Below are 14000 nucleotides of genomic sequence, written 5' to 3'. Positions count from 1 at the left end.
TCACCAACAACATCGTGGTATTTCGTAATCACTAGTTCAGTAACAGCAGGCAAACTGGTAATTAGTATAGGTTAATAAATAATTTTCGATAATGTAATAAGAAGACGAAGATTAACATAATTATGTGATATATTAGCGCAATACAATTCCAACAATCTGATCACACATATACTTGTTAAGAACATTTATATATAAAAATAAAAGGTCAACCAGACTGGAAATGGATTAAGAGGAGACAACGATAATAATAAGAGTAATAATAGTAATGTGAACACAATTTTAAGTTTAATCACTCTGAATAATAAGTCAATATTACCAGGGTAGGTTTAAGTTGAGAACAAACTGTTTTTGGATACACAAAGGTGGTTTGAATTTTCGTATAGCTAAGGCTTCAATAAACCTTAGTATACGCCCATTTACACTTTTATACAACACCATAAAGGCAGGGTTAAGATCAATCTTATGACCTGTTTCGGTTATATGTTTAGCAAAAGAGGATGATGGATGTTTATCCTCTACTCTTATTGGGTCAGTTGATCCTAATTGTTTCTGCAAGCATTCTGGTACATGTTCACATACCCTAATTTTGAGATCACGATCACTCCTCCCTATGTATGTGTTACCACACATATTTAAACTGATAAACACAGTGGGATGTGACACAATTGTTTTCATGTCTTTTAGGTTTTGGATGAAGCATGAACCTTGTTGTTTCCTTGATATTGACCTTCACTGCACAATATGCCTTGTTAATGACTGATTTAAGCCTTTGTTTCAGTAAAAGGCTATTTGAATCATCTCTGAATGGTAAGGTGATGTAGACAGGCTTTTTTTCTACCAAGGTTACAGTAGGTCTCACCGTACCATGGACTTTCCATCTTTTTGGGAATTCAAGAGGATAACCATTTTCTATTAATGTTTTATTTAGCAACCTAACATCATCAATTGCGTCATTTGTACAAATACAATCAAGTCTGTTGAAAAGGTACTTTGTCAATCCCGTTTGTAATGCACGGGGCAATAATAACTAAGGTATTGACCTGTCCACGTTGGTTTTCTAAAATTGGAAACGCATTTGTATGTAGAAAGTCTATTGTCAGACCTAACTTTCCAATTGAAGGACTTTCAGCGATCCCGCTCGCGGGATTCGTACCCTGGGCCTTCAGTCTGGCACGCGAACGCTTAACCTACTGGATCACTGAGCCGGCATCCAATGGTGTTAGTGTCTAATATCAACCAAATGATGATCTAACATCAATCGGTTCATGATCTCAATCAAAAACCTAATAATCTCCACCACCCCTATATTGTTCATTTATCAAGTTAACAAAAGAGTTTCATGTGTTCTCGACAGCAAGCAACTACATATATTGAATATTGTCACTTTCAATGTAACTGTCTACAGAGAATTAGTATTTTTAGTAATGATTTTCACTTGGTTTGGTATAAAGTACGTTCGCTGAATCAGTCATTGAGCTATAATAAATACAAAACAAAATTACTAAATTATTTAATACTCACGTTACATATTATAACTAATTGAGAATTTTACTGGCTGTTTGTAAACTTTATAAGGTTTAGTGATGACAAAGGTGATAAATGATAGTTTATCAATAAATCTACTTTATCTGATAACTGATTGAAATACATATCAATCTTGATTCTTTTTTTCCTTTTTTTGAAGCTTATACAATTCTGGAAAAGTATTGTCCTAGGTGTTTCAATCTTATTTAAGGTCTATTTCAATTACTCTGTAATATACGAAATTAAACAGGAAACTCATCAGGGTTATTTTGTTACCATATTTTTAAATAATCATTACAGGCTATAAGTTTCAAATCTAAATATTCCGATTATATTAGTTGTTATTTAAAACTACTTTTCTACTGATTAAATACCTTTCGAGAAAACAATCTGTAGTTAATAAACCTTTTCCCTCCCTTTTTTTCTTTTTTTGTTGTCGAAAATTTCACACTTTCATCAGTTCAAATGAATGTATGTATGTAAATGTTAAAGAGTTAGTAAAGTTTTATAAATTAATTGTTAAAAGCCGAGGGTAATTCTGAATGGTAATGTAGTAGCTGTGGATGGTGCTATAAATCCCGATAAATGTATGAGCTGCTTCCAAATTACTTTGACAGTTCATTACTCAACATATAGGTAGTACTCTCTAAACTAATCTTTTTTGAAAGAAAATTAAAATATGATGTTTACAGGAAGTTACGTGTTATTTTTATTTCCTAACATTTCCTTTCCATTATACGTAGTTTAATGTGATGTTTTGCTATTTAAACATTTACCTAAGCCGAAGCGTAACACCGGCAAAAATGTTTTAAGGTTTAATATATGAGCTCTGATGAACTTTCTGTTAGACACTGTGACGGATTGAACTAGAGACTCCATAAGTAAAGTGAATCGAACTGTCATAACATATTAATGAATTCATTCGTGGCCTAGTATCATAAACAATCAATTTTAAATCCATTCAAATTAATATTTGCGTTTACATTTTTGATTGTTTTGTAGATAGTGAGTAACAGTAAAATGACAAACATTTTTGTATAATCTTTCGTTCGTCAGCTGTGTGTAACTCAATTCCACTAACGTTTCTTAATTTAAAAATAACGGTTAGATTCAGTCATTATTATTATATAAATTAATCTCTTCTCAATAAGATATATATATCTTACAACTAAAATAATGGAGAGTAATCATGAATAATTATCTTGATATCAGAATGGGTTTTGTGGAGAGTTTTAGAAATTTCACAGGTTGAAATCATGAGTCGATTGAAGCTAGACCACCATGGAAAACCTGGAAGCACTGGACGGCCGTTTCGTCCTAGTAGAAGCCGTCACCAGTGGAGTCCAACCAGGTCTGTTGTGAGATAGTAACTCACTGAAGACAATGGTGTACGGTGGCGCAACTTCGTGAATTGGTTGAAGTTAGACATTAACACGGTTGGATGCCGGCTCGGTGGTCTAGTGGTTAAGTGCTCGCGCGCGAAGCCAGTAAGTCCTGGGCTCGAGCCCCGCGTGATGCGGGATCGTGGATGCGCACTTCTGAGGAGTCCCATACTAGGACGAAACGGCCGTCCAGTGCTTCCAGGTTTTCCATGGTGGTCTAGCTTCAATCGACTCATGATTTCAACTTGTGAAATTATCTTGATAGTTAAAAGACTGGCCTTCCTTTATGACTTTTAATAAAAATAACAATATTGTGGTTTGAATATACATTATTAACAAATCTCATATATCAGATGGGTTTTGTGGATATAATAGTAATTTCAATGGTTAAAATCATGAGTCAGTTGAAGCTAGACCACCATGGAAAACCTGAAAGCACTGGACGGCCGTTTCGTCCTATTGTGAGACTCCTCAGCAGCGCGCATCCACGACCTCGCTGAGGAGTCCCACAATAGAACCAAACGGCCGTCCAGTACTTCCAGGTTTGCCATGGTGGTCTAGCTTCAACTGACTCATGATCTTAACCATTGAAATCTCATATAGATTGAAATTCGCACTCCGATGCATTATCTAAAACATAATGAAATTGCATGTATGATTAATCCCAAAGTATTGGTTCTGTTCCCAATAGAGATTTATAAAAAATGATCCGAAACAATAAAATATAAGCCAATAGAATTAATAACAAGTATCTTCATGATTTTGGGCAAAATATTTATCGATTATTAACTCCTAATGCATTTGGCATGTTAACGAACTTGTATGTCAACATACTACTTTGTTGAGAAGAAAACACAGTAAGACCTGTAATGTTTGATTACTTTAAATCTTAGACATTTTTAAACTGTACCACTGATTGTAGTGAATGTCACTGATATATTTTAATGTTATAGAAGGTAAAGTAGTATTAATCAGTATCTTTTCTATATAACGATGAGAGATAATAGCATGAACATTTAAGAAATCGATGACATAGCCTAGAATAATAAACGGAGAGTTTACTGATTTAGCGTTTTATTTATGTATTATTTTGTCTCATGCGTCTAACGGAAAACTTATTAGAATTTTTCTCAATTCTATTTATTCCTTCCTTGTTCTTACTTCCTTTTTCCTATTACAGTCATGAACGTGAAATTATTTCTTTCTTTCTATTAAGTGAATTCAAACAAAATGTGGCCTAATATAAGATGAAATAGATCATATTTACTTACTTACGCCTCAGACCCAATAGCACACTCCATCTAACCCTGTCCTTGGAAATCCTTCCTAGTTGTCTCCAGTTGCTATTTATCGTTTTCATACCTGCTTCCATTTCCCAACGTGGTGTTGTTGGGATATTCAGGAAAATATCCCAAAAATTATTCTATTAAGTCTAATGCTATTCTTGGACTTGGAGATGGCATTATTCTCTTATTGGTCAGTGCTTATTTCACGTGTCATTTTCCTACTGGTCAATATTGTACAATGTTATTTTCTATTTTATGGTACGATGTGGTCTGCTTGATTAGTATATAAACAGAGTGTGTTTGAAATAAAATGATTCATATATCCGAGGCTGAGACTTGTGTTCTGGACTCAACCGGCTGGGCTAGACAGGGAAGCAGGGTCAATCAGAACCCTAGGCCGTTCTACGTGTTTGCGCGTCTTTGGTCCGATCAATAATTCGCTACCCCTTAATCAGCAGCATTTTCACAGTCATATCCCAACAGGCGTGTTCTTCGGCCTTTCTCTTTTCCGTTTCCCATCAGGATTCCAAGTAAGCGCTTGCCTCGTGATGTAGTTTGACGGTTTCCTCAAGGTATGTTCTATCCACTTAAACCGTGTGTCCATAATTTCCTCTTCAGTTGTAAGCTGGTTTGTCCTCTCTGGTTTATCCTCTCCCCTTTGCTGATGGTATCCGGCCAACGAACATTGAAAATCTTACGTAAACAACTCTTTATAAATACTTGTACCTTCTAGATGACGGTTTTAGTAGTTCTCCACGTTCTAGCTCCGTACAGTAGAACTCCCTTGATGTTCGTATTGAAGATTCTCACTTTAATATTGGTTGAAAGTTGTTTTGAGTTCCATATGTTCTTCAATTGTAGGAATGCGACCCTTGGTTTGTCAATCCTCGCCTTTACGTTCGCATCCGATCCTCCTTGTTTATTGATGATGATTCCCAACCTAAATTAATTATTAATATAATATTGAGTAGTTTTTATTTATATAAAAATGAAACATATACTGATCATAAATGAGTGCGAAATGGTTAATGATTTTTCTACATACTTATGTGGTTGAGTTGAATAGAAAACGTTTTTTTAGTTAAACGAAAAAACAACACTATAATTACTGAAAATCCTTCTGAGAATTTTTTTAGTAGTCGAACGTCATACTACGGAAACAGGATATATTAGGTATAGGAATAATAGTGGTCGAAACTAAACGAATAAATTCTTTAGAGAAAAGTATGGGTTTTGAAAATCATTAAACTTTGCTGACTTATGCAACGCAAAGATCTCCGTGATATGATATATTAATCTTCCTAACATATAACTAGAACAAATAAAATTCTTTCTTTATTTTGTTTGGAAAAATTCAAACCACCATTCAGTTTTAGTAACGAAATCACGAACTGACATAAGCTAGATTATTCATTGAAAATTACAAACCATTGTATAGCTTGTTTTTGTTTTCATAATAAAGTACTCCTTAGTAATGATTATTCATGACCTCACTGAGGATTGAATAAAGAAGTTTCATGTATCATTGTGAGAGCCTAACCTTTAAACTACTGAGATTTATTGATGATTTATATACCTAACTTTAGTCAACCTGGAAATAATCTAAAACAATTTTTCTATTGTATTCAGTGGATATCTGCTTCACAACCAACACCACTGGACTTTGCTCAGTAGAATCCTGAGAATGTGCTCTTGAAGTTAATCATTACTGAACACATGATAGTTGTTAGTATGGAAGATTGTAGATGATATTGAATTCTGTTGAGGTCACTAGTAGACCCAAGTTGAACTCATTGTCTAAAGTTAAACTAGTAAACCATTGAATACTGGCTCATCATGCAATCAAATTAATTGAATGCATTAACATACTTTCCTATTTATTTCAATACCATGTTCACATCAATAGAAACAATAATATTTTAAAACCATATACTATAGATTATCATCTAAACGTGTATTTACGTTCCCATTATGAAACAGCTTACATAATTTAAAATGTTATACAGTGAATATCTGTTTCAACGAATGACATTTATCAAATCGAAATCATGAATCAATTAAAGCTAGACCACCATGGGAAACCTGGAAGCACTGGAAGGCCGTTTCATCCTAATATGGGACTCCTCAGTAGTGCGCATCCACGATCCTGCACCCCGCGAGATTCGAATCCAGGACCTATCGGTCTCGCGCCAGGTTTTCCATGGTGGTCTAGCTTCAACTGACTCATGATTCCAATCTGTGAAATTTCTAAAATCTTCACAAACCCCTTCTGATAATTACATTTATATTGATCATATAAGAAATTCATGGTGGAAAGAAATCAACCAAAATCATTATAAAAAGTTAACAACAAAAAAAATAATAACTATGTATATTGATTATACAGTAATAATAATTAGATATTAAAATAAATATAAAATAAATTGTGCCAAAGTCTCCGAACTACATTTTGAAATGATTGGTTACAAATGTTATCCAATAAAAAATTACTTTGTATTTATCCATTCACTTATTGGCTAGTGAATAAATGTGAAATAAATAAGAAAAATAATAATACTTAATAGGAAATAAATGGTTATACAATAATTACAATTCACATAATGTATCCTATCTATTTTGACAAATAATCTATAATATGAGACTAAATGGTTTCAATTGTATTACGACTTTTTGTTACAATGAACTACATATATATTTAATATTGTACTGTGAAAAGTAATGTGACCTATGTACATTAAAATGTCTATGTTTAATTAAAATATATTTTATAATGGAATCTAACTATTCTCCAGATATAGGCAAATTGATTATAAAAGTTTATGCAAGTTTACTATTATTATTTGGTCTACCTGGTAATATTATTAGCGCTATTATAATGGGAGGTGATCGGTCAAATCGTTTGACAACTCGTTTAATTATTATTATTCTAGCTATAGCCGATAATTTAGTCTTATTAACTGCTGTATTACGTTATTGGTTAATGGAAGTTTGTGGATGGGATTTACGTTCAACTGGTCCATTAACTTGTAAAATTCATGTTTTTGCTGTAGGATTTTCAACAGATTTTGCTGTTGGTGTATTATGTGCTGTTGCAGTCGAACGGTTACTTGTTGTTACCCTACCTTATAAAGCATCTAAATTAGTAACATTAAATTCTGTGATAATTGGTATGATATGTTTTGCTTTAAGTGTAGCTATAAAAAATTCACCACACTTTTGGATGATGGGTGAACATAAATCACAACAATCTCAAATAGATTCAATAAATTTGTATAAAATCAATCAAACCAGAACGAGTGGGACCATTAATACACATAAAATGTTTATAGAAAATTCAACTAAAAAAGAATCATTTAAATGTACATTTGTATCAGAATATGAATTTATTTTTAGAATTTTTATGAAGTTCGATCTTATAAGTTTTGCAGTTCTTCCTTATTTAATATTATTTACAAGTAATGTAATTATTTATATAAAATTGCGTAATCAACGTCGGTTGATGAGATGTCATGCCAATACTACATCTATGGTTAGTAATACAACTAATACAAACATTATATCTAATAGTACACATTCAAGTAAACTACAACGTAAATTAGATCGAAAATCAATTAATCAACCAGAATCAACAAATCAACTACAACATGGAGATACACGATGTAAACGTTCAACTCGTCGACCAGAAGGTGTCATCAAATTATTAACAGCATTAACTATAATTCATGTTATTTGTACATTACCAGGCACAATTTTTACTTTTCTGTCATCTTATTTCAATTATTTTCACAATATGCCAAAACATACTCATGATCAAATTAAATATGGTTTAGTTATGTTAATATTTACAAATAATGCAATTAATTTCTTCGGTTATTGCATTTCTTGTACAACATTTCGTCAAACAATTATTCGTAGTTTAAATCATTTATGTCATTGGAAAATGAATTGTCATAAAAGAAAACAAAAGAATGAAATACGGGATAATAATAATAATAATAATAATAATGGAAAATATAAACCAATGGACCAAAAAATCATAAGTAATGTCAGCTTAATAAAAAACAAGACCAATATACATGATATGCCTCAGTTATTTTAGGTGAAAGATGTTATTGAATTGATTTCAGACCTTGAAAATTATTGATCTCATTACATTGAATAAAGTTGACCAATATATGAACTATATCATATCATTATTATTCCCAGAGTGAGATGCATTTACTATCGTAAGTGTATTATTGTAATACAACTAAACATTTACCTGAAACAATTATTTAATAAATAAATATATTTTCAAATGTAAGAAACCCGGTTGTATTTATTGAATAAATTAAAGTGATATAATATAATCATTTATGCAAACACATTATGTTGTTTTGAAGAATATGAGCAGTTCGTTTCATAACTAATTTGCAAGTAAATAACATTTTATTTAATTCATTTTTTTATTGGTTGTTTAAATGTTCCCATTGATGTTTAGGACTGCAATTGATTAATCTCTTATTGGTATATGTACATACTGTACGGATTGCCTTGATATTGCCTTAAGTCTCAAACTTTAGAATCACAGATGGATGGTGGCTAGTAGTGAAATCTGGGACACACGTTTCGTCCTATTTTAGACTTGACAGCTAGATTTACCTACATCCCAGAGTTGATGTTCAATTACAGGCCTAAACATCAAAGACTTACTAAAATTAGTTATATAATGCATTAAAAAATATGGATATAGAAGGTATATGAATACATAAACGGATATGAAACAGGAATAACTCTAACATCAAGTGATTAATTTTGTGATAGTCGATGTTCAATTCTGTCTTATGATCATTAGATATATGCAAATACATTTGTTTATTCTTGTAATATTCACTTCAGTAAATAGTAAAACAAAATATATCCATGAATTTTTATGTAAGGAATTCATTTGATTCGATTATTCATTAACACCTATAAATGTGGTTTTCCTTATTCAGAGTTTAGATATTCTAGTAGTTAATAAATTTACATCAGTGGTTAACTATATATATATATATATACGATTTTATTTCAGTACATCAGCTTGATAATTTTTATGGGTTTGTATGAATCTGAATCCATTTTATTTAACACTTACGTTATAATGTAGTGGATTTGTTGATTGTTATGTTTCACAAGTGACATTATTTAGTGACTGATTTCAGTTTCGGTACCACCACAGATCAATGAGCAAAAGACAGTTATTTCCTTGTACTATGACGCTAACACCACCTGCAGAATAAAAAAAATCCCCACTTACCACTTCATCCGGACTGTAATAATGTTCCTACCAGTGAATTACTTCAGAATGATTTCTCAACATTCTTGGAGGAAATGTGGTCGGTGGGATTCAGACATGTCTAGAGTGAAATGGTTAAATGAACATATAGTTGCATTGCTGTTTCTTGTTGTTGGTGTTATGCACAATCTTACAGTAACCTGGTGGTTTCAGAGGTTAATGATTCTTTAAAACCACCGAAGGTTCTGAGTTTGATATATAAGTTGGTCATAGATGAAACGGCTGTTCAGTTCTTCCTAGTTTCAATGCTACTACAGCTAAGATCAATATCCTAAGGAATACCACCTACAAATATTTCACTATGAAATTAGACTTTACCAATCTTATATGAGCGGCAGTAAACCAATAACTTTCATAAAGCAATTAAGCTGGTACATTGCTAATATATATATATAACTGACCTTTTTCTCTAAGCAATATATCAAAAGGACAAATAAATTGCCGTTTCCAATCAGATATAAGTTTCTAGACAATTATGTATATTTTGGTATTTTCAAGAGCCACAGAAATAATCTATGCTTTATTTGATTGCCGCCTTATTTAAGAAGTTATACTCAAAGTTTACTGCGGCAAGATGAAAAATGTTTAGTCGACTGCTACAGATTATGAAAAAAAGAAAATTTTAACTACCTACAATAAAAATTTGTTAATAAAAGTGGATTTTGCTAAAAATTTTTCAAATTAAGGAAGTGATATCAACTTGGAAAATGTAGAAAAAAGTCAAGGTAAACTGTCTACTGATTGTATGATCAAAGTTTATCTTAACCAAATTGAATATGTATAACTTCACCATGAGCATTTGTTTACTAATAAAAATACCAAAGGTGGATTTTACTGATATTGCATTTGTTATATTCGGACGAGGATAAATGAATAGTAACCTCTACCAATTATTGATGGACTAATAATATACGAATATTCTTATTGTATGACTATTAAGTAAATATATCATATGAATATTCATATTCCTTTCATCATAACCGTTTATTTGATCCATTGGTTACTGTTATACTGTTATTCTCAATCTGTTAGTCACAGTTTCTCACAATCACAGTCATTTTTGGCTTGATCTTGTACGAATGTTATTTTCGATTTTATGATGTAATGTGGTCTGATTTGTTTGTATGTTAATCCGGTATGTTAGAAACATACGATTCGTATCGCGGAGGCTGAGATTGGCATCCTGGATTTAACAGACAGAGCTAAGCGGAAAAGGTACCAATCGGCATACTGGTGTATGATTCATTAGTTTGATCGTGTGGGTCAACGTATCTAAATTGGTAAATCGTATTTGGCGATATTCGTATAATCTCAGGACATAACAATAAGTTCATCATAATTCATTAACGTGTAGATGTATAGATTATGAGGAGTAAAATCTAACTTAAGTTAAAATCGAAAATGTCTAACGAAAATATAAATATTCAGCAAAATATTTATTTTAAACCCATCCATTTTCGAACATTGTCCATTTTTTCAAATGAATGATTGATATAGGTGTGTAAGAATACCGATTTTTTCTCAATGCTTAATAAAAGTGCAATATATAACATTTTCGAAACTTTTCCCGTTCATTGACTGTACCATTAACACATATAAGCGTAAAATTTTCCTTAGCAACTTTACTTTCAACAGTTAAAAAGCTATCTACACATATCAACTATGGATATGCTACTATAACGCATCCTAATCTTCTTGATGAAACATAGCAAATAAAGTGAAAGTTAGAGACTGATATCAAATCTTCATTGAAAATCATGCTTTTATATTCAGAATTCATCCACTAAATGAACGCCAAACAATGACATGCAAATGCGTTAAAAAATTTATGGGGAAATATCCATTTCACATAAGCGACATGTGAAATCTAACTTGAGCCAGTCAAAGTTTCATTCTATTTAACCATTTAAATAATTAGGTCATGTATTTTAATTTTAAGCGAACAAACTTGATATCGTTATCAAATAGCATAAACATGTTCTTTTGAAGTTTACAATAGAGTTCAAACACAGTTAAGAGTATTCCTAAAATTATCAAAATGAAAATAAAGACACGGAAATCTTTATTTCTATTAACCTCAATAAAACTAGGTGTGATAATTCATGATAAAAGACCATAGTATAAGAGTATCTATATATTTAAATAACGGGAAATATTTTTCTCAATACATCTTTATCGATTTCAAGAAAAACAATTTATGACAAATTCAGTAATATTAAGGTAAAGGGAAACTACTTCTATACGTGTTTATGAATAAAACTATCTTTGGCCAATGTCTTAAGAATGATCATCTACATGCTCTTACATACTCATTGGATTTAATTACTAAAAGTTTAGCTGGACAAGTATTAAAGTTGAAATAGGTCACCTTATTTTCTACATTGTCATTTCGACTGCAATAGATGGAGAGCATACTTGATTTAATTAGTATTGTTCTCATGGATTTAGGGCACTGACTTACAACTCAATCAATTTTTAGGATTTCAAATTAGATCGGTGCGTAAATTGTGCAGTCATCTAGTGAACACTTGAAGTGGTAGTTAATATGATTATTCCTATTATTCATACTGATTTATATCTTCCCAGAGAATTGGGAATAGGTCATCGATAGTGGGCTCTTCCATGTGTGTATACCGATCCAACTGCTCCAGTGAGCTAGTTGCATAGGCCGTATTCAGAGGGCTTTATCTTTGCATGTTCGTGAACGTGTACCAGCATGGTTGAGAAAAGGAGTTACTAAATAGATAAACAGTACTATTCTTTCTCACTTGGTAGACAGTGAACTTCATATTAAAGTAGAGGAAGTTTCCTCTGTTTTATTTCAAATGATATGCTTCAAGGACCTAGATTACGGCTACTTTACAGTGATAAAGCCCTCTAGATAAACTCCATAAAACCGAACTTATGTATACAGAAAAGGCATATCCAGCCTTTATATTTACCGTAGCCTATGACTGGATCACCAGTTACCTAAATTAGATATTAAAAACCTGTTATCCCTCGTCCCAATTTGTGTATGTTTATATCTCTTTTATTCTCCGCCTTCATCTCTCCTAATTCATATGAATTCTTTTTTTATCGTAATCACCATGATAACACCTCTCTTATTACTTATCATATTCACACAACAATATTATTATTATTACGATTGCTACTATCATTATTATCTCAATTAACAAGATGAAATTCTCATACTAGGCATTTTATTCACACGATTTTTTTCATCTTCACTTTTGCTATATTACTATTATACTGATTAGAACTTGACACTACTCCAAATCATTCCGACCTTAATTAAAGAACCTCACCAATTTACAAATAACACAATATTGAAGTATTTACGTCGTAACAGATACAAACATTCATCATTTTTAACATATAACATTGTCAAATTCATCAGTACATGCCTTATTTTATCCTTTATAAAATATCATAATAATTACAGACTTATAACAATAGAGACTGATGATGAAGTTATTGAAAGTAATTGTTCATTCAAATATCCACTGTTTTTTCGAATACTCCGTGAGGATTTTTACCCTACAAAAAGTTTAATTTATAACCAAGTCTAATTACTTTGTTAAATAAACATTATCATAACATATTAATACTGTAGTTTATTTATTACAATTTAATTGTAGTTCTAATAGTTAGTTTATTATTATCAAAGTAAAACAAAGATTATTCGAACATATTTTGAAGTTAATCAACAGAAGACCTCTAACAAATGAATAAAGGCGTAATAATTCATGGTCACATTATTCACTTCACATCTTGAATTGTTTATACACAATATATCTGTCTGAAATGTTTGTTAGTAACTTTGTTTATTAATCTAACAACATGTAGCATGTAAACATAATCTGATTTCCTAATTAATTGGCATATTTTTAACTTATATCAGAAGGGTTTTTGTAGATATGATAGTAATTTCAATGGCTGAGTTCATGAGTCAATCGAAGTTAAACCACCATAGAAAACCTAGAAGCACTGGACGGCCGTGTCGTCCTATTGTGAACTCCGGAGAAGTGCGCATAGACGATCCCGCCCCTCGCGAGATTTCAACCCAGGACCTATCAGTCTTGCGCACGGACGCTTAACCACTAGACCACTGAGATGGCCAGCATCTAACGGTGTTCATTTCTAACTTCAACCAATCCACGAAATTGAGCGACACATCCAACATTGTCTTCAGTGATTTACCATCTGAAATCCATTAGTCACTGCTAACTATTTAGTGATGATGTACCTTCACTTATTCATTTGTTTTGTTTGTTTTCATTTCACTCCGAAAAAAAATTCAAAGCTTGACATAAAAGTGTTTCTTTTTTTCCTTTCTTTCTTAAACTCAAATTTAATTCGGGTGTATTCTTACTAAAGTTTTCTATAGCTATTTGGTTATGAATTTTTTTATTAAAAATTTCTGATTATTAAGCTAAAATCTATTTCAATTTCTTTTGAAATTTGACCTAATTTTCCCACTGATCATTT

General features: G+C 31.7%; 1 protein-coding gene across 1 annotated transcript; it reads left to right on the top strand.

Annotated features, from left to right (window-relative positions):
- Positions 1–6787: 6787 nt before the first annotated feature.
- Positions 6788–8291, top strand: MS3_00009791 (uncharacterized protein; the record flags this gene model as incomplete). The annotated part of the gene is made up of 1 exon (XM_012946164.2): positions 6788–8291. Exon 1 carries the CDS (start codon positions 6963–6965, stop codon positions 8289–8291), a length of 1329 nt encoding a protein of 442 aa, XP_012801618.1. The 5' UTR covers positions 6788–6962.
- Between the last annotated feature and the right edge of the window lie 5709 nt (positions 8292–14000).

This window comes from Schistosoma haematobium, chromosome 1, assembly GCF_000699445.3.
Source record: "Schistosoma haematobium chromosome 1, whole genome shotgun sequence".
NCBI lineage: Eukaryota > Metazoa > Platyhelminthes > Trematoda > Strigeidida > Schistosomatidae > Schistosoma > Schistosoma haematobium.
The sequence above is the reverse complement of the archived record's forward strand: the minus strand, read 5'-3'. Positions and strand labels throughout refer to the sequence as shown.